This window comes from Salmo salar, chromosome 24, assembly GCF_965601325.2.
Source record: "Salmo salar chromosome 24, fSalSal1, whole genome shotgun sequence".
In the NCBI taxonomy this organism is placed as follows: domain Eukaryota; kingdom Metazoa; phylum Chordata; class Actinopteri; order Salmoniformes; family Salmonidae; genus Salmo; species Salmo salar.
The window spans coordinates 10,353,133-10,375,238 of NC_138314.1; the positions used below are offsets into that span (position 1 = coordinate 10,353,133).

A 22,106-nucleotide genomic window follows, 5' to 3' on the forward strand; every position below is an offset into this window, starting at 1 on the left:
AATCTGAAGTTTCTACTGAAATTCCTTCTTTTGTGTCATCTTGTATTAAAGTACCATATACAGTGCTTGCAAAAGTATTCATCCCCCTAAGCATTTTTCCTATTTTGTTGCATTACAACCTGTAATTTAAATTGATTTTTATTTGTATTTCATGTAATGAACATACACAAAATAGTCCAAACTGGTGAATTGAAATGAAAAAAATTACAAAACATTTAAAACGTGTTGCGTGTATATGTATTCACCCCCTTTGCTATGAAGCCCCTAAATAATATCTGGTGCAACCAATTACCTTCAGAAGTCACATAATTAGTTAAATAAAGTCCACCTGTGTGCAATCTAAGTGTCACATGATCTGTCACATGATCGCAGTGTATATATACACCTGTTCTGAAAGGCCCCAATTTGGCAGTATGTCCAACCAGCCTCACAACCGCAGACCACGTGTAACCACACCAGCCTAGGACTTCGACATCCAGCTTCTTCACCTGCAGGATCGTCTGAGAGTCTGCAACACCACCAAGAAAGCGGCACCATGGAGACCAAAGAGCTCCCCAAACAGGTCAGGGACAAAGTTGTGGAGAAGTACAGATCAGGGTTGGGTTATAAAAAAAAATATATCAGAAAATTTGAACATCTCACCATTAAATCCATTGTTAAAAAATGGAAAGAATATGACACCACAACAAACCTGCCAAGAGAGGGCCGCCCACCAAAACTCACAGACCAGGCAAGGAGAGCATTAATCAGAGAAGCAATAAAGAGACCAAAGATAACCCTGAAGGAGCTGCAAAGCTTCACAACGGAGATTGGCGTATCTTTCCATAGGACCACTAAGCTGTACACCTCACAGAGCTCGGATTTACGGAAGAGTGGCCAGAAAAAAAGCCATTGGTTAAAGGAAAAATAAGCAAACACATTTGGTGTTCGCCAAAAGGCATGTGGGAGACTCCGCAAACATATGGAAGAAGGTACTCTGGTCAGATGAGACTAAAATTGAGCTTTTTGGCCATCAAGGAAAACGCTATGTCTGGCGCAAATCTAACACCTCTCATCACCCCGAGAACACATCCCCACAGTGAGACATGGTGGTGGCAGCATCATGCTGTGGGAATGTTTTTCATCGGCAGGGACTGGGAAACTGGTCAGAATTGAAGGAATGATGGATGGCGCTAAATACAGGGACATTCTTGAGGGAAACCTGTTTCAGTCTTCCAGAGATTTGAGACTGGGACGGAGGTTCACCTTCCAGCAGGACAATAGCCCTAAGCATACTGCTAAAGCAACACTTGAGTAGTTTAAGAAGAAACATTTAAATGTCTTGGAATGGCCTAGTCAAAGCCCAGACCTCAATCCAATTGAGAATCTGTGGTATGATTTAAAGATTTCTGTACACCAGCGGAACCCATCCAACTTGAAGGAGCTGGAGCAGTTTTGCCTTGGAGAATGGGCAAAAATCCCAGTGGCTAGATGTGCCAAGCTTATAGAGACATATCCCAAGAGACTTGCAGCTGTAATTGCTGCAAAAGGTGGCTCTAACAAAGTATTGACTTTGGGAGGGTGAATAGTTATGCACGCTCAAGTTCTGTTTTTTTGTCTTATTTCTTGTTTGTTTCACAATAAAAAGTACTTTGCAACTTCAAAGTGGTAGGCATGTTGTGTAAATCAAATGATACAAACCTACAAAAAATACGTTTTTGTTCCAGGTTGTAAGGCAACAAAATAGGAAAAATACCAAGTGGGTGAATACTTTCGCAAGCCACTGTGTGTGTGTGTGTGTGTGTGTGTGTGTGTGTGTGTGTGTGTGTGTGTGTGTGTGTGTGTGTACAGTTCAAGTCGGAAGTTTACATACACCTACGCCAAATACATTTAAACTCAGTTTTTCACAATTCATGACATTTAATCCTCGTAAAAATTCCCTGTCTTAGGTCAGTTAGGATCACCACTTTATTTTAAGAATGTGAAATTAGGTACCGAGATGAGATCCTCAGACCCTTTGTGAGACCATATGCTGGTGCGGTTGGCCCTGGGTTCCTCCTAATGCAAGACAATGCTAGACCTCATGTGGCTGGAGTGTGTCAGCAGTTCCTGCAAGAGGAAGGCATTGATGCTATGGACTGGCCCGCCCGTTCCCCAGACCTGAATCCAATTGAGCACATCTGGGACATCATGTCTCGCTCCATCCACCAACGCCACGTTGCACCACAGACTGTCCAGGAGTTGGCGGATGCTTTAGTCCAGGTCTGGGAGGAGATCCCTCAGGAGACCATCCGCCACCTCATCAGGAGCATGCCCAGGCGTTGTAGGGAGGTCATACAGGCACGTGGAGGCCACACACACTACTGAGCCTCATTTTGACTTGTTTTAAGGACATTACATCAAAGTTGGATCAGCCTGTAGTGTGGTTTTCCACTTTAATTTTGAGTGTGACTCCAAATCCAGACCTCCATGGGTTGATAAATTGGATTTCCATTGATTATTTTTGTGTGATTTTGTTGTCAGCACATTCAACTATGTAAAGAAAAAACTATTTAATAAGATTATTTCATTCATTCAGATCTAGGATGTGTTGTTTAAGTGTTCCCTTAATTTTTTTGAGCAGTATATATACAGTGTGTGTGTGTGTGTGTGTGTGTGTGTGTGTGTGTGTGTGTGTGTGTGTGTGTGTGTGTGTGTGTGTGTGTGTGTGTGTGTGTGTGTGTATATATATATATATATATATATATATATATATATATATATATTGTATTTACTATTGTTATCATCTATTACAGTGATGGAGAGGACAGAGGGAACCCCATGGTGGCAGGTTATCAGGATGAGCTGGACCCAGATGACAAGGAGCCCCCGCTGCCCCTGCCCAACACCCTGGGCCTTCTCACCAGTAAAGACTTCACTATGTCTAGTGATGAGGAGGAGGTGGAAGCACAGCCCCCACCACCATCAACACCAGTACCTGCTGTCACTCAGGATGACCACCTCGACCTTGACAGTGATTCAGAGCTGAAAAAGTAAGCCACTTATATCCAGCATGTCCATTAATGTACTGTAGTCTTATCAAGAGTAAACCATTTCAATTTAAGTAACTTGTTATATTTAGAATTTTATAAGCTCTTATCTATTTCTTTGTTTTTTTGTCATCTGTTTTAGAAACTCATTTCTATCGTATACATTATTAGATGACTCTTGTCGTCAAGAGTAAAACATTTCTGTTTTTAAGTGATGTTTTTGTACTCTGTTTTAGACCGGGCACTGAGTCCATAATGCCCTGTGCCATGGGGCCCCAAGCTCCGGAGCCTTTGGCACCTGCTGGCCAACTCTTGGAGAACACTTTCCCCCAGGTGGCTGAGCCCATCACCCTCACCCTAACCTCTGCACCTGCAGTAGCCCTGGAGCAGCCAGGCCTACCCAGAGGGGAAAAGGGAGGAACCCCTGGGGTGGACTCGGATTCTGACCCAGGGGCCCCTGTTGCTGAGCAGATGCTCTCCTTCGTGATGGATGATCTTGACTTTGAGTCTGAGGAGGAGGCAGTCATCCAGAAGATAACTAAGGTAGCTAGGTCAAAAGGATGTTATTTAGGGTTGTAGGTTACAAGTCATCATAGTTAGATTGATTAGTCAACCTATTGAAATGACTTTCCTCGTAAAATATGTAGTGCTGCATTAGTGAAATATCCAGTACATTTTCAATAAATTATTTGATTGGCCTTTTTGGTTTGGATGCATGGTTACAATGTATATTAGTATTTGTAATAGTTTGGACTTCATTATTTCCCTCTGCATCCGTCCACAGGAGGTTTTCCCTGTCAGGGATGAAGTACTGTCTGATCTGGAGCTGTCAGATGATGACATCCCTCCAGCCACGCTGATCCCAGAGCCTCTGAAGCCCACACCGGTCCTGAAGCCCTGCTTTCAGAGCAAGAATGAGACAGACCTGTTTGGCTTGGGCTTTACGGAGGAAGAAGCCCCCAAAGCCAAGGACAGCAGTGAGGACCTAGAAGGCAAGTCCACTACCACAAATCTATAGAGAACAGGGTCGTATTCATTAGTGCATACTGTATTTCAAAGTTTAGCAACGTAAAATGAAAACAATTGTTTATTTTTGGACAAGAGTTTAGATAGTCCTTCTCTGTTTAAATCAGTTTTCTTCCGTTTGGCATCTAGTGAATACAACCAAGTAACATAGAACAGTATCCTAGCACATGACAGAGAACTGTACCAAAGGGTTTCACATTATAAAACAAAATTACATTGTATTCATTCATTTCTCAAATTCTATTAATTGCTTTTCAGAGAAGGAAAGCAAACACTCCGCAAAAGAAAAGAAGAAGAAGAAAAGCAAAGAGGTAAGGGAGTGGATGTCTTTTCATATGGCGATCGTGTTTATACAGCATAGTAGACATACATTTTAAAAACCTTTTTTCTTAGGAGGATGAGAAGAGCAGCAAGAAGAAGCATAAAAAGGACAAGAAAAAGGAGAAAGATGAGACTGGAACAGAAGATGACAAAGAGAGGAAAAAGAAGAAATCTCGGACCAAGAAAATGGATGACTTGGAGGATTTCTTGGCTGGAGGGGAGGGGTCAGCAAATAGAGAGGGCGGAGACTATGAAGAACTCTAGATCCAAAGTCATCCTTATTTTTAGAACTTGACTCTAAAGAGATGCGGAACCCAAGTTGTCATTTGAAACTTGTTTGGTTCCTAGAACCAGATTAATTTGTGCACAAGCAGCATCCGCAAGCCATACCCATGGTTCATAGTCACCCATTCCCAGGCAAAAATCTAGACTCTGCTGGGGCTGTATGATGCATTAATATTATTTCCCATGAGCACTACTGATGATGTCACACATTATCTTTAAATGAGATGAGAAACTAGGTTGAAGATACAATCTTGTTACCTTCAACCTTTGATGAGAAACAGGAAGGAGATGACTGACACTCACTGTGGTGTGATACCAACTATATGATCACTACTGGGTATGATAATTAGTAGAGCCACTAGGAAAGATTTGACTTTTTTATTTTCAGACGTGTAACTTAAAATGTGTATTTGCTTACTGTTTTATTTGAACTTTTTAAATGATGCTCTCCTGAAGTGAACCACTCCAAATGGGCTTGGCAGGGCTAACGTTTTTGTCTGAATGTCCTCTATTTGGTGTAAGAATTGCTTGAGAGCATATTCCTGTCAAGTGATGGTTGCTTGACAGTGTTGACATTACATAGTGGAGCATATACATGCTTGATGGTCATATTTCACATATTGAAGATTGTCCTCTTACTTTGATCCACTGGTTTTGTGCCTCCGACTCAGTGATGTAATGGTTGTTGAAAGTTGTGCTGCTTTAATTGACTTTTTCTATTTTTGACAAAGTACTATCTCGCTCCATTTGATCATTTACTCCCCTCCACCCCCACAATGGAACAGGTCCCCCAATGCACCATTTTACAGTGACTGTAGTTGTCAGTTTGTCTGCATCCCAAATTGGCACCTTATTCCCTATGCATAATATGTTCATACGGAATAACGTGCTATTTGGGATGTAGCCTTTGTCACCTTTTCTACCGCCTCAGTACACATTTCAGTGTGTTTTAATTAGATGCCTTAAAAGGAAGTGACATACAACACACGTACATGTCTGCAATCCTTATCAACTATGTGTCAAGTGTTCTTACAGGAAGTCAAGACTATAATGCATCAGAACTGACAGGTAGTAGCTTCAGACAGATGTGAGATGTCTGGTGCCTTCTATTGGTGAACTGTAATGTTATGTCACTCTGAAATGTGTCATATACTGTCTTTTTTTGGCTGAAGCCAGTACCAAAATCTTGGCAGCACACTACACAATATATGTAAACTTTTGCTTTTAGATAATAATCTTGATTTATGTTGTTAAGGGACTCCTACCAGTTTAGAAATGAATGATTGCTAAAGTCATAAACTGCTTACACAATAAAGGTAACTTAAATAATGAACTGCTACTATATATATTTTCTCAATCTTTTTCTGCATTCCAAGGCTCCTATTGTTCTTGTGTTAACTATACATAACCGTTATCACGTCTGTCTCATGAGGTTCCATGAACTTAACCTGTGCTTCAGATGTCCATTTCAAATACAATTTCTGGCAATAGCTGTAGTAGTTCTTGGAGATATTTCAATGGCAGCCCACTAACATTGAATGCAGCTATTTTTGGACTGAAACATGTCAACAACAACAATGCTTCATTAATAGTACTCTCGTCTATGGTATTTATCATGATCATATTTTCCTGACGAGGAAAACACAAATGGGATTGATTGTTATCTGGTTTGACTTCAACATAAGGTTTATATTGCCCGCTCCAAATGTATACGTTTCCCATGTGTTAGTGTGCTAAAGCAGGTTGACTAGTTGCGTCACCAAAATGATTATGTAAATGCATCACTGCAGACGGAAGCAGTCATTCCAATCTGTTTACGTTGCCAAGATACCGTGCTATTCTGTAATGATGACAGACACCCATCAATTCAATTAAAAGCAGCATGAATTCATATCAGACAAGAAAATAAATGCAGGTGGTATTCAGGAATGATATACAGTACATGAAGCTTTTATTTTGACAATGTTACAAGGTATGTTCATTAACTGGCGAGACAACAGACGTTTAGATGTATTACAATCTTGTCACGTTAGATTCCATTCAATGGTTTAAAATGTATCTTTCAAAATATGAAACTATGCATTAATCTAAAATGCTGCTGCATTGTCTGTCTATTGTTGTCATTCAATGGGTGGTTCATGAGGCAAAAATAATGCTAAGAGCAAAGTTCCAATAGGCGCATGAGGCTTATGTTGTACAATAAGAAAATAATGTATCGAAAGGTAAATTGATATTTATTCTCATCCCATGAAATGTTTCCATATTTTCACTGGATGTGAACCTGTGTTTGGCTCGTCCTAATAAATGCAAACATATTTCTTCATAGATGGCATTTCCATTTTTTTCCATTATGAAAATCATGAAAGCTACGACAAACTATTGGTTTAGATTCTTTTCACTTAGCTCTTGTAACCACCAGGGAGACTAATACATTTTATTGAGGTACAGTACTTCAGTTTGTAACTGTAAAAAGCTGTAATGCCTGTCTTGTTTTGTAGCATAGAATTGAAAGCCCCTTTAGCATGTTGTGTGCCCTTTGGCAATGTCCATCAGTCCAGCTCAGTTATCTCTTCTTCAGTATGTGGATTATTTTGTGCCAGATCTGAGATCATAGTGATGGTCATGTATACTCCATCCTCCTTCTGAATTAAGAAATACCAGGTGTATGTTATAGCTGTTGAAAAACAGTAACTACATGGCAATTGCTATTCTGTTTAAGGAATTAAATGTTTTAATGTCATAATTTACCTTGTTTTGGTCTTTTCCTGTTTGGAGAGAACGTGTTGAAGTTAGTTACTTAAAATGTTATGGGACTAGTATTTGTCAATGGAAGAGCAGTACTTTATGAATGCATTTGGGCTCATTGCATGCTTGGAGGTTGTAAGGACTTACTTTTTGAGTAACAGTACAAAAAGATGATCACCATGGGGAGCAGAGGCATCAGAATCCAGCGAAGAATGTCCCAAATGTAGGAACCTGAGGCCGAAGCGAGTAGAGGAGACACAAATTAAGTCAAAAGTTCTCTACAGTGCATTCGGAAAGTTTTCAGACCACATGACCTTTTTCCACATTGTTACGTTACAGCCTTATTCCAAAAATGGATTAAATAAAACATTTTCCTCATCAATCAAAGGCAAAACAGGTTTTTAGAAATATTTGCTAATTTATTAAAAATTAAAAACAGAAATACCTTATTTACAAAAGTATTCAGACCCATTGCTATGAGACTCGAAATTGAGCTCAGGTGCATCCGGTTTCCATTGATCATCCTTGAGATGTTTTCAACTTGATTGGAGTCCACTTGTGGTAAATTACATTGATTGGACATGATTTGGAAAGGCACACACCTGTCTATATAAGGTCCCACAGTTGACAGTGCATGTCCGAGCAAAAACCAAGTCATGAGGTCAAAGGAATTATCCGTACAGCTCTGAGACAGGATTGTGTCGAGCCACAGATCTGGGGAAGGATACTAAAAAAAATGTCTGCAGCATTGAAGGTCCCAAGAACACAGTGGCCTCCATCATTCTTAAATGGAAGAAGTTTGGAACCACCCAGACTCTTCCTAAAGCTGGCCGCCCGGCCAAACTGAGCAATCGGGGGAGAAGGGCCTTGGTCAGGGAGGTGACAAAGAACCTGATGGTCACTCTGACAGAGCTCCAGAGTTCCTCTGTGGAGATGGGAGAACCTTCCAGAAGGACAGCCATCTCTGCATCACTCCATCAATCAGGCCTTTATGGTAGAGTGGCCAGATGGAAGTCACTCCTCAGTAAAAGGCACATGACAGCCCGCTTAGAGTTTGCCAAAAGGCACCTAAAGGACTCTCAGAACATGAGAAACAAGATTCTCTGGTCTTATGAAACCAAGATTGAACTCTTTGGCCTGAATGCCAAGCGTCACGTCTGGAGGAAACCTGCCACCATCCCTACGGTGAAGCATGGTGGTAGCAGCATAATGCTGTGGGGATGTTTTTTAGCGGTAGGGACTGGGAGACTAGTCAGGATCGAGGGAAAGATGAACGGAGAAAAGTATAGAAATCCTTGATGAACACCTGCTCCAGAGCACTCAGGACCTCAGACTGGGGCGATGGTTCATCTTCCAACAGGACAATGACCCCAAGCACACAGCCAAGACATCACAGGAGTGGCTATGGGACAAGTCTCTGAATGTCCTTGAGCGGCCCAGCCAGAGCCCGGACTTGAACCCGATCGAACATCTCTGGGGAGACCTGAAAATAGCTGTGCAGCGACGCTCCCCATCCAACCTGACAGAGCTGGAGAGGATCTTCAAATAAGAATGTGAGAAACTCCCCAAATACAGGTGTGCCAAGCTTACAGCGTCATACCCAAGAAGACTCAAAGCTGTAATCGCTACCAAAGATGCAAGAACAAAGTACTGAGTAAAGGCTCTGAATACTTATTTAAATGTGATATTTCAGTTTTTTTTATTTAATACATTTGCTAAAATGTATAAACCTGGTTTTGCTTTGTCATTATGAGGTATTGTGTTGAGTGGTGAGAGAAAAAATGTGTGCAAAGTCAAGGGTTCTGAATACTTTCCGAAGGCACCGTCTACATAGAAAAATCAGAGAGGACCATTTACAGCAGAGCACATGTAATCCAAGACCTTGTGATGGACTTGTAAGAGGTTGGACAGCAATTAAGCTAGCAGGCCTATCAGTGTAGGTACCATAGGCTACATTTCAGGGTTCTCGCTTCTTCACTCATAGTTACTTTGACTTACATCAAGACATCATCTGGCAATGTCTGTTTGTGCACAGTCATGGACAAGTATCACACTTACTGCTGTAGAAGTACTCCTCAGCCAGTTTGATGATGGTTTTATTGCTGCTTAGCACACCGCACCAATACATTCCCTCTCCCTGGGTCAGGCCCAGGACATCCACAATGAAGGAATCAACACCCTGGGTCACCTTCAGCCTTCCTGCATCCAAAGACTGGCTCTCTCTGCTGAAGCTGAAGCCTGAACAGCACTGTGGGGACGTCTCCTTACACCACACCCTGGGGAGGTCCTTATCCTTTAGATCATAAGGACAGGTCAGTCTCTGCACACCATCACATGTACCTGTGAAATATAATTATAGATTAATATTAGAAATCTTACACTCATATTAGAAAAATTGAATATCTACACTCCCCTCCATATGTACTGTATTTGGATAGTGAAGCTAAAATGATCAATTTAGCTCTATACTCCAGCATTTTGGATTTTTGATTAAAATGTTAAAAGAATACCCTCATCTTTAATTTTAGGGTATTTTTATACATGTATTTTTTTACCATTTAGAGATGAAAACTATCTAGTCCACCCATTTGAAGACAAAATTAATGTATAGTGTATTATAGTAGTTAAAAGTGTAGTATTTGTTCCAATATCCTAGCACACAATGACTACATCAAGCTTGTGACTCTACACACTCATTGGATGCATTAGCAGTGTGTTTTGGTTGTGTTTCTTATATTTTTTTGTCCAATAGGAAATGAATGGTAAATAATGACTGGAGTATTTTTATTTCTGTGAGTAGATAAGATGTTTCTAAATACTTTTAAGTTAATCCTGATAATGCCATGATTAAGGAAAATCATGAATAAATTATGATTATTGATAAAGTTATAGGGGTAAATCAATTTGAATTCAATCACTTTTTGAAAGCAACCTTTTTTGTTTTGAATGAAACCTTCCATATATATATATATATATATATATATATATATATATATATATATATATATATATATATATATAGCCGATGCATGGCATTGCGCATGGTGATCTTAGGCTTGTGTGCGGCTGCTCAGCCATGGAAACCCATTTCATGAAGCTCCCGACAAACAGTTCTTATGTTGGTGTTGCTTCCAGAGGCAGTTTGGAACTCGGTAGTGAGTGCACTTCAGCACATGGCAGTCCTGTTCTGAGCTTGTGTGGCCTGCCACTTCCCGGCTGAGCCGTTGTTGATCCTAGTCGTTTCCACTTCACAATAACAGCACTTACAGGGCAGCTCTTGCAGGGCAGACTTGTTGGAAAGATCGCATTCTATGACAGTGCCACATTGAAAGTCACTGAGCTCTTCCGTAAGGACATTCTTCTGCCAATGTTCGTCTATGGAGATTGCATGGCTGTGTGCTCGATTTTATACACCTGTCAGCGACGGGTGTGGCTGAAATACCCGAAGCCACTAATTTGAAGGGGTGTCCACATACTTTTGTATATATAGTGAATCTATCAAGACAAAAGTTCCCAGAAAAGTTTTTACTGTCTCAAATATCACAACCAACCATATAGCATGTGTCAAGAGCAGAGAATGTTTTGTACAATGTAACTTGTTATTCAGCCCAAATTGTTTCATGAAGTAAAATAATGAATTGTTCTTTGAATCATTTGGAGTAAATTACACTGACAATTTAATCTATAATTTTCTCATTTCCATTTTACAGTGGTGGAAATGTACCCAATTGTCATACTTGAGTAAAAGTAAAGATACCTTAATATAAAATTACTCAAGTAAATGTAAAATTTACCCAGTAAAATCATACTAGAGTAAGTCTAAAAGTATTTGGCTTTAAATATACTTAAGTATCAAAAGTAAAAGTATAAATAATTTCAAATTCCTTATATTGAGCAAACCAGACCGCACCATTTTCTTGTTTGTTTTTTTATTTACAGATAGCCAAGGGCATGCTGCAACCCTCAGACACGAAGCATGTATTTAGTGAGTCTGCCAGATCAGAGGCAGTAGGGATGACCAGCGATGTTCTCTTGATAATTGTGTGAATTAGACCATTTTCCTATCCTGCTAAGCATTCAAAATGTAACTTTTGGGTGTCAGGGAAAATGTATGGAGTAAAAAGTACATCATTTTCTTTAGGAATGTAGTGAAGTAAAAGTATAAAGTTGTAAAAAATATAAATAGTAAAGTACAGATACCCCAAAAAACGACTTAAGTAGTACTTTCAAGTATTTTTACTTGTACTTTACATCACCGCCATTTTGAAAACCGCTGACAGTATGAGTTGTAACTTTGTAACAAATACTTACAAAGAAATGGGAATACTATGAAATGTACAGTATGTTTTGACTTGACTCATTCCATTATTGAAAATCAGTTCAGCCAAATCAATAATCCCTCTGTAATCCATGTTTTTGTTGCTATGCCTTCATTTAGCTTACATTGCTGAAAATGTCCATCTGAACTCCATCATTGGTCAGATTAAAGATGACAATATGCAAAATAAATACATAGTCATAAGCTATTTACTATGAAGTGCAGGCAACATACAAATAAATGTACATGGAACACACGTGGTCCTTACCAGCAAGCCAGAAAACCAATGTAATCAGTAGAAGCATTTTTGTTGCTGGAGTCAAAAGATGAAGTAAAACACAGAAGAAAGTATGTCAGGCTCTGCTATGGAAGATGTCAGGAAATGGCCAACCACAGTAGTCTTGCCTAATATAGAGAGAACTGTTTTTTCTTTTTTGCATAGTTAGGTTGACTTGTGATTTTAAAAAAGGCAAACAGATAGGCTCAGTACACAGCAAGGTTATTATACACTGAACAAAAATATAAACGCAACAATCCCTAATCTATGGATTTCACATGACTGGGAATACAGATATGCATCTGTCGGTCACAGATTTGTTTTATTTTTTATATTTCACCTTTTTCTAACCAGGTAGGCCAGTTGAGAACAAGTTCTCATTTACAACTGCGACCTGGCCAAGATAAAGCAGAGCAGTGCAACAAAAACAAAAACACAGAGTTACACATAAACAAACGAACAGTCAATAACACAATAGAAAAATATATGTACAGTGTGTGCAAATGTAGAAGAGTAGGGAGGTAAGGCAATAAATAGGCTATAGAGGTGAAATAATTACAATTAAGCATTAACACTGGAGTGATAGATATGCAGATGATGATGTGCAAGTAGTGATACTGGGGTGCAAAAGAGCAAGAGGATAAATAACAATATGGGGATGAGGTAGTTGGGTGTGCTATTTACAGATTGACTGTGAACAGGACAGTGATCGGTAAGCTGCTCTGACAGCTGATGCTTAAAGTTAGTGATGGAGATATGAGTCTCCAGCTTCAGTGACTTTCGCAATTCGTTCCAATCATTGGCCACAGAGAACTGGAAGGAAAGGTGTGTTGGCTTTGGGGATGACCAGTGAAATATACCTGCTGGAGTGCGTGCTACGGGTGGGTGTTGCTATGGTGACCAATTAGCTGAGATAAGGTGGGGCTTAACTTAGCAAAAACTTATAGATGACCTGAAGCCAGTGGGTTTGGCGACAAATATGTTGTGAGGGCCAGCCAACGAGAGCATACAGGTCACAGTGGTGGGTAGTTTATGGGGCTTTGGTGACAAAACGGATGGCACTGTGATAGACTACATCCAGTTTGCTGAGTAGAGTGTTGTAGGCTATTTTGTAAATGACATCGCCAAAGTCATGGATCGGTAGGATAGTCAGCTTTACGAGGGTATGTTTGGCAGCATGAGTGAAGGAGGCTTTGTTGCAAAATAGGAAGCCGTCTAACCAGACGCCTAGGTATTTGTAGTTGTCCACATATTCTAAGTCAGAACCATCCAGAGTAGTGATGCTAGTAGGGTGGGCGGGTGCGGGCAACAATTGGTTGAAGAGCATGCATTTCGTTTTACTAGTATTTAAAAGCAGTTGGAGGCCACGGAAGGAATGTTGTATGGCATTGAAGCTCATTTGGAGGTTTGTTAACAGTGTCCAAAGAAGGGCCAGATGTATACAGAATGGTGTTGTCTGCGTAGAGGTGCATCAGAGAATCACCAGCAGCAAGAGCGACATCATTGATTTATACAGAGAAAAGAGTCGGCCCAAGAATTGAACCCTGTGGCTCCCCCATAGAGACTGCCAGAGGTCTGGACAACAGGCCCTCCGACTTGACACACTGAACTCTATCTGAGAAGTAGTTGGTGAACCAGGCGAGGCAGTCATTTGAGAAACCAATGCTATTGAGTCTGCCGATAAGAATGCGGCAATTGACAGAATCGAAAGCCTTGGCCAGGTCGATGAAGATGGCTGCACAGTACTGTGTTTTATTGGTGGCGGTTATGATATCGTTTAGGACCTTGAGCGTGGCTGAGGTGCACCCATGATCAGCTCGGAAACCAGATTGCATAGTGGAGAAGGTACAGTGGGATTCGAAATGATCGGTGATCTGTTTGTTAACTTGGCTTTCAAATATTTTAGAAAGGCAGGGCAGGGTGGATATAGCTCTATAACAGTTTGGGTCTAGAGTGTCTCCCCTTTTGAAGAGGGGGATGACCGCGGCAGCTTTCCAAACTTTGGGGATCTCAGACGATACAGAAGAGAGGTTGAACAGGCTAGTAATAGGGGTTGCAACAACTTTGGCAGATAATTTTAGAAAGAAAGGGTCCAGATTGTCCAGCCCAGCTGATTTGTAGGGATCCAGATTTTGCAGCTCTTTCAGAACATCAGCGGTTTGTATTTGGGTGAAGGAGAAGGGGGGGGGGGGGGGGGGGGGGGCTTGGGCAAGTTGCTGTGCTGAGCTGTTGGCCTGGGTAGTGGTAGCCAGGAGGAAAGCATGGCCAGCTGTAGAAAAATGCTTGTTGAAATAATTGATTGTTGTAGATTTATCGGTGGTGACAGTGTTTCTTGGCTTCAGTGCAGTGGGCAGCTGGGAGGAGGTGCTCATATTCTCCATGGACTTTACAGTGTCCCAAAACTTTGTGGAATTAGTGCTACAGGACGCAGATTTCTGTTTGAAAATGGTCACAAATACCATTAAAAAAAAATATGGTGTGGACCAGAAAACCAGTCAGTATATGGTGTGACCACCATTTGTCTCATGCAGCGTGACACATCTCCTTCACATAGAGTTGATCATGCTGTTGATTGTGGCTTGTGGAATGTTGTCCTCTCCTCTTCAATGGCTGTGTGAAGTTGTTGGATATTGGCAGAAACTGGAACACGCTTTCGTACACGTCGATCCATAGCATCCCAAACATGGTCAATGGATGACATGTCTGGTGAGTATGCAGGACATGAAAGAACTGGTATATTTTCAGCTTCCAGGAATTGTGGACATGGGGCTGTGGCATGTAAACAAATTTGTGCACCAAATTTGCGAGAAATAAGATTTTTGTGCATATGGAACATTTCTGGTATCTTTTATTTCAGCTCATGAAACATATTTTTGTTCAGTGTAGTTTTGTGTTTTTATATGAGGCTCTTTTTCTATTACAAATTCCCTTTAGTTTCAGTTAGTTTTCAGACCCGATTTGCTCGTTTTTAGTTTTAGTTCAAAATGTGGTTTTCCTGCCTGCAGCTATCGATAGTTTTGCAGGCAGACATATTTGGTGAGTAACGAATGTATTTTGACATTATAACGCTTGCAAAGCTGGTGAATTGTCAGTTAAATGGTCGTTTTCTGGGCAGAGAGGAGATAAAGTCATATTCGTCGTCTCCTTTGCCCAGATACTGGTTCAGTACGTAGCCACACAATTAGAAACATATGGCTTATTTAAACCTTTTTTCTGAGATCTGGGAAAATAAAAAGAGCTAATGAATCGAACATGCAAATGTGAAATGCATTTCCCGTGTATGTTCAACGTTGTTTATGGCTTGTACTTGGGACTTTTACTTTGATAGCTCGTATTTGGGGCTTTTATTTTGAAACGTCTATCGTCCATTCTTCTTGCCAGTTTCGCACACTCCCATTGGATGTTGGCTTATCCAATGAAAAAGAGTGTTGGTGACTTCCTCGTAGTAGTCGGTGTGCGTGTTTGTGAGTGCTTGCGATCAAATCAACAAAATGGTAACTCCATGGAGTATTTGTTTAGCTTTTTAAAACTTCATATCATCTTGAAGCATCTAATTACTTAGCTCCACTGTTGTAAAGAAACATATATTGTCTGGTCGTTGTTGATCCAGGTTACCATGCTAGATTATTAGCTAGTTTGCTAACTAAACACTGCCAGATGGGCATGTTGGCTTGATGTAATTCCGATTTCACTAGTACTGATCTTGGATTATAGAGTAGTCTTTCTGAGCAATTCTCGTGTTTGATTATTATCGTCTCCCCCCCCCCCCTGCAATTATTGTGTGTCCGCTTTGTGTGATTACTAATCTGTATAATTTCTGAGGCAGAATGCACAGTACAATGCTGATAGTCAGCTTTCTACTGTTCATCATCGTGTGTTTGTCTCTAATGATTGTAGCTTCGTCGAGAGACGAGACTGAGACGGGAGTACCTGTATAGGAAGTCCCAAGAGGACAGGGTGCGGACGATTGAGGAGAAGAAACAAAAGCTGAAATCAGCTCTTGACGGTGAGGACTGTATGCAATGGAGATTGGTGGATGGATGAACAATCTAAAATACCTTGAGACTTTAAAATGGCGTGGCAGCGCTAACAAATTACAATTTGGGTACCTGTAAAAGTAATTGATTTCTGTTTTTCCCTACAGACAATCGTCTCATCCCTACTGAGGTTCGCAGAGAAGCTGTACAGTTACAGAAATTGCTGGAGTATGATGATGAGGGAGCAGAAGGTTTGTTTCTGCAGATCAACATTTAAAACGACACCCTATTCCTTATATAGTGCACAACTGTTGACCACCAAGACACTAGGCGCCGGTCAAAAGTATTGCACTGTATATTGTATAGGGTACCCTTTGGGATGCATGCTCAGTGTTGTCTTGTTTATGATGTTGACAACACATCTCATGGAAAAGCAGCCTTACCACAGTTTCCTATAAAATGTGCAAACAGTGACTGAGAGATACTCTGTGTGTGCAGGTGTCAGCTCTCACATGGATGATGAGTATAAATGGGCTGGAGTGGAGGATCCAAAGGTCATGGTCACAACATCAAGAGACCCCAGCTCTCGACTCAAGATGTTTGTCAAGGTATGTTCATTTATGTCTCAATTCTTATTCAATGTCTATCTGCTCCACCTCTATTACAGAGCATATTGTAACCAGGAACATATTTCCCAAGAAGGAGCTAACAGACAGTATAATAGATTAAGTTTCATACAAGTAATAATGACTCACCCTCAATTTTTGCTGACGTGCAATTTTTGCTATTGACAGGAGGTGAAGCTGATCTTCCCTGGGGCTCAGCGTATGAACAGGGGAGGTCATGAAATTAAAGCTCTGGTACAAGCCTGTAAAGCGAACAATGTTACAGACCTGGTCATCGTTCATGAGACTAGAGGACAACCAGGTAATCCCATCTAGGCGTATAACAATCTTTTTTTAAATATATTTGTATTTATTTCCACACAAGAAAATACAAAACAATATGATCAGAGTTTAAAAGGCAAGTGAAACGTGCCTGCGCAGAAGTGGTTAAAAAAAAAAAGGTTTTCAGAGGGGTCTTGGATGGTTGGAAGTGTTGGCCCAGAGGCCAAGCGGTCGCTGGTTCGGGTCCCTGCGTCGACTGGGTGGGCGATCTGTCGATGTGCCCTTGAGCTGGGTGCTTGACCATGATTGTTCCCTTGGGTTACTCTGGATGGGAGTGTTTGCTAAATGACTTAAATGTAATGTATATGTTGAAGGGCTTCACAGCAGGTGGATTTTATGTTTTAAAATTCAATAATACTTTTTTTTAACTGAGGGGCTTGCATAGCACCTCCCAATTTCAAATGTTTAATTAGCCAACTATAATCATCTAGAACCATCTATTACCAGCACCAAATGATTATAGCCATAGCCTGGTTCCAGGTCTGTTTATGCTCTTTCCAACTCCATTGCTGTCATTGTCAACATGTTTGGCATGACAATTCTATAAGGACTTGATAAGAGAGCAGAAACAGAGACTGGCACCCAGGTTATCATATCCATGCACGTTATATACTGCTCAAAAAAATAAAGGGAACACTTAAACAACACAATGTAACTCCAAGTCAATCACACTTCTGTGAAATCAAACTGTCCACTTAGGAAGCAACACTGATTGACAATAAATTTCACATGCTGTTGTGCAAATGGAATAGACAACAGGGGGAAATTATAGGCAATAAGCAAGACACCCCCAATAAAGGAGTGGTTCAGCAGGTGGTGACCACAGACCACTTCTCAGTTCCTATGCTTCCTGGCTGATGTTTTGGTCACTTTTGAATGCTGGCGGTGCTTTCACTCTAGTGGTAGCATGAGACGGAGTCTACAACCCACACAAGTGGCTCAGGTAGTGCAGCTCATCCAGGATGGCACATCAATGCGAGCTGTGGCAAAAAGGTTTGCTGTGTCTGTCAGCGTAGTGTCCAGAGCATGGAGGCGCTACCAGGAGACAGGCCAGTACATCAGGAGACGTGGAGGAGGCCGTAGGAGGCCAACAACCCAGCAGCAGGACCGCTACCTCCGCCTTTGTGCAAGGAGGAGCAGGTGGAGCACTGCCAGAGCCCTGCAAAATGACCTCCAGCAGGCCACAAATGTGCATGTGTCTGCTCAAACGGTCAGAAACAGACTCCATGAGGGTGGTATGAGGGCCCGACGTCCACAGGTGGGGGTTGTGCTTACAGCCCAACACCATGCAGGACGTTTGGCATTTGCCAGAGAACACCAAGATTGGCAAATCCGCCACTGGCGCCCTGTGCTCTTCACAGATGAAAGCAGGTTCACACTGAGCACATGTGACAGACATGACAGAGTCTGGAGACGCCGTGGAGAACGTTCTGCTGCCTGCAACATCCTCCAGCATGACCGGTTTGGCGGTGGGTCAGTCATGGTGTGGGGTGGCATTTCTTTGGGTTGCCGCACAGCCCTCCGTGTGCTCGCCAGAGGTAGCCTGACTGCCATTAGGTACCGAGATGAGATCCTCAGACCCCTTGTGAGACCATATGCTGGTGTGGTTGGCCCTGGGTTCCTCCTAATGCAAGACAATGCTAGACATCATGTGGCTGGAGTGTGTCAGCAGTTCCTGCAAGAGGAAGGCATTATTGCTATGGACTGGCCCGCCCGTTCCCCAGACCTGAATCCAATTGAGCACATCTGGGACATCATGTCTCGCTCCATCCACCAACGCCACGTTGCACCACAGACTGTCCAGGAGTTGGCGGATGCTTTAGTCCAGGTCTGGGAGGAGATCCCTCAGGAGACCATCCGCCACCTCATCATGAGCATGCCCAGGTGTTGTAGGGAGGTCATACAGGCACGTGGAGGCCACACACACTATTGAGCCTCATTTTGACTTGTTTTAAGGACATTACATCAAAGTTGGATCAGCCTGTAGTGTGGTTTTCCACTTTAATTTTGAGTGTGACTCCAAATCCAGACCTCCATGGGTTGATAAATTGGATTTCCATTGATTATTTTTGTGGGATTTTGTTGTCAGCACATTCAACTATGTAAAGAAAAAAGTATTTAATAAGATTATTTCTTTCATTCAGATCTAGGATGTGTTGTTTAAGTGTTCCCTTAATTTTGTTGAGCAGTGTATATACATATACACATTACCGGTCAGAAGTTTTAGAACACCTACTCATTAAAGTGTTTTTATATTATTTTTTACATTGTAGAATAATAGTGAAGACATAAGCTATGAAATAACACATATGCCAAGAGTGTGCAAAGCTGTCATCAAGGCAAAGGGTGGCTATTTGAAGAAACTCAAATATAAAATATATTTTGATTTGTTTCACACTTTTTTGGTTACTACATGATTCCATGTGTGTTATTTCATAGTTTTGATGTCTTCACTATTATTCTACAATGTAGAAAATAGTAAAAATAAAGAAAAACCCTTGAATGAGTAGGTGTTATAAAATTTTTGACCTGTAGTGTATATTCTTTTTTTTTTTTTATAGGCTGGAATGCATCATTCCAAGTAAAAACACTGCATCGAGGGAACTTTAAAATAACTACTTTTATATTGCCTGTGTGAACTGTATAGATGGGCTGGTTGTGTGCCACCTACCTTTTGGACCAACTGCGTACTTCACTCTTTACAATGTGGTAATGAGACATGATGTGCCGGATATTGGAACCATGTCTGAAGCCTACCCCCACCTCATCTTTCACAACTTCTCCTCACGACTTGGCCAGAGGGTGAGAGACTTGGCACTTCACAATTCTCAAAATGTTTACCCTAATATTGTTAGTGCATCCAAAAGTTTATGACACTGACTGTAAGTAAACCTCTCTTAATCAGGTTTCCAATATCCTCAAGTATTTGTTCCCAGTGCCTAAAGAGGACAGCAGACGAGTTATCACGTTTGCCAACCAGGAGGATTTTATATCTTTCAGGTGAGTAGAGGGATGCTTTGAAAGAGCTATTTGCGAACATGTACCTAATCTTGGGCAGACAGGTTGACTGTAGACTCCTTCAGGTAGGGGAACGTAGTTGCATACATTCTTATTTACTTAAGGACCTATTTTTATTGCAGACATCACACTTACAAGAAAACAGACCACAGGAACGTTGAGTTGTCAGAAGTTGGGCCCAGATTTGAAATCAAATGTAAGTACAATGTTTTACCTTTCTCATCGTAAGCAACACCATGTTTTTGAAGAATGTGTAATTTTGGATTAATTGCAGTTTTACCCTTTCCTGCACTGCTCCCGCTATACATTTAGTGTATTTTTTTTCTCTTGTGTGTATTTTTACATACGCAAAATTGTAATTGATATATTATAATCTAGTGATATAACTGTTTTTCTGTCTGTAGTGTACATGATCAAGCTTGGTACCCTGGAAAATGAGGCTACTGCGGACGTTGAATGGCGCCACCACTCATATACACACACTGCCAAAAAGAGGAAGTTTCTCAGCATGGAGTAACATTAGCCACATCTCAGTGTGCCCCTCTCATTGACAGGCCATGGCCAAAGCATTAGCAGTAGTCTAATGTTGTGTTTTCAGTTTTACACACCATACCTCAGATTTGTATTTCATGGAAATATGGCATCAGACATTGAATAATTTAATTGAAACAGACTACCAGAGAAGTTATGTATACTACGATTGGCCTAACTCCAAATTTGACTATTTTCCATGAAATTAACAGAACTAAAGAAAAAAAATTATTCTTCAAAACAAGGCTATTGTTGGCTTTGCTATATGTCCAGATGTTTTAGTTATTTACTTATTTTCCAGTGGGTGACAAAAATACTCAATACTTTTTTTCAGATGGCTAAAATGTACATTTTTCCTTTATCAGCCTCACAATATTATAGACGTATAATTTTGTACTACATTTGCACTCTGAGGTAGTGACTTGCCCAGAGATGAACAATGTCAAAATAAAAACAGTTCCTGGTTTTAACCATGTTTTTCCTTGCTCTTATGATACATACCACCTTTCCACATTACTCTTGTTAATCTGAATCATACATACAATCTGAACATTTGCCTTATCACAGGATGGTGGTCGGTGCCGTTTGAGGATGTTTATTTTTTATGAGCATGGCCTTATTTCTATTACAGCATGTTGGATGTCTGTCATTCATATTCCATTCACCTACTTCAATATAACAGGTTAAGGCTACTACATGATACTAGATTTTTCCCTATACCCATCTTGCGGTTGCTTCAACCTAGCCTATGAATGAAAGTTTGCAACGTCGGTACACACCGATCTAGGGTGTAATCATTAGTCCAACAGTTTCAAACAAGTTTTTTTTTATTGGACAAATTCAGATATGATTATCCCCGTTCCATTTGCTTCTGTTTAAGAAACATTTTCAACAGAATCGGTGGAATGAATACACCCCTGATCAAACACAAACCGTTAACTCTCATAGCCACATATAAACACCTCGTTGTATACCTTCTCGCATCTACGCACTCTCCTCTTACCTTTTCCCTTCACTTGTGGACTAAAGTGCACAACACATCAGCTGTCCATGACCAGGCAAAAAAAAAACTTTCCAAGCCAAACCTTCATATCATAAACGCTACACAGCCTACATCGTTGTCACCATATTAGCTAAAGTAACGTCAAAGTTAATAGATATAGCGTGTTAGTAAACCCGCTACCATCATGCAGCACAATGTACAGACAGTAAGCAGTTTAGCAGGAACACCGGTGGCAATACATTAGTAAAACCAAAAGCTTACCTTGGAAGAGTTCTGGTGTTGGATAGTCATAGCCAGGTAGCTAACATAGTGTCCCTCTGTTTGAGCCGGGTGTTTGAGTAGGCTACATTATCCAGCTAAGTAAGTGAAAAACATTTTGAAATATAGCTATCTCTCTTGCTCCTTCATTTTTGAAGTTATTCATTTGTTCAAAACGGTTAAACTATTGTCGCTGTCTTTGAGTCAGTGCTAGCTAGCTGTAGCTTATGCTTATGCTAGATTCATTCTGATCCTTTGATTGGGTTGGACAACATGTCAGTTCATGCTGCAAGAGCTCTGATAGGTTGGAGGATATCCCCTGGAAGTTGTCATAATTACTGTGTAAGTCTATGGAAGCACCCGATACAATTGCAATCAGTCGATATAATCGA

The 22,106-nt window shown here is 40.9% G+C and overlaps 3 protein-coding genes across 5 annotated transcripts in view; 2 read left to right on the plus strand and 1 right to left on the minus strand.

Annotated features, from left to right (window-relative positions):
• LOC106585139 (rab-like protein 6) overlaps nt 1–5,973 on the plus strand; it is a 28,931-nt gene extending 22,958 nt beyond the window's left edge. For both annotated transcript variants that reach the window (XM_014171007.3, XM_014171009.3), the window contains 5 exons: nt 2,775–3,011; nt 3,245–3,551; nt 3,793–4,000; nt 4,293–4,345; nt 4,428–5,973. In XM_014171007.3, the coding sequence (XP_014026482.1) occupies nt 2,775–3,011; nt 3,245–3,551; nt 3,793–4,000; nt 4,293–4,345; nt 4,428–4,619 (997 nt within the window). In that variant the 3' untranslated portion in view covers nt 4,620–5,973. The remainder of the gene's footprint in view (nt 1–2,774; nt 3,012–3,244; nt 3,552–3,792; nt 4,001–4,292; nt 4,346–4,427) is intronic.
• A 596-nt stretch (nt 5,974–6,569) lies between these two features.
• On the minus strand, nt 6,570–21,939 carry si:ch211-102c2.4 (uncharacterized). 2 transcript variants are annotated; one of them, XM_045707096.2, is made up of 5 exons: nt 21,718–21,939; nt 9,444–9,678; nt 7,533–7,616; nt 7,389–7,405; nt 6,570–7,282 (listed from the first exon to the last, which is right to left on the minus strand). In XM_045707096.2, exons 1-5 carry the CDS (start codon nt 21,745–21,747, stop codon nt 7,190–7,192), a joined length of 459 nt encoding a protein of 152 aa, XP_045563052.1. In that variant the 5' UTR covers nt 21,748–21,939; the 3' UTR covers nt 6,570–7,189. The 2 variants fall into 2 exon arrangements, with proteins under 2 accessions (XP_045563052.1, XP_014026487.1); XM_014171012.3 differs by lacking the exon at nt 21,718–21,939 and adding an exon at nt 11,972–12,117 and having other exon boundaries at nt 9,444–9,725.
• On the plus strand, nt 15,386–20,923 carry imp4 (IMP U3 small nucleolar ribonucleoprotein 4). The gene is made up of 9 exons (XM_014171011.3): nt 15,386–15,474; nt 15,878–15,986; nt 16,125–16,208; nt 16,456–16,565; nt 16,752–16,884; nt 19,552–19,706; nt 19,810–19,904; nt 20,045–20,118; nt 20,327–20,923. The coding sequence occupies exons 1-9, from the start codon at nt 15,472–15,474 to the stop codon at nt 20,437–20,439; spliced, it is 876 nt and encodes a 291-aa protein (XP_014026486.1). The 5' UTR covers nt 15,386–15,471; the 3' UTR covers nt 20,440–20,923.
• Nucleotides 21,940–22,106: the final 167 nt, after the last annotated feature.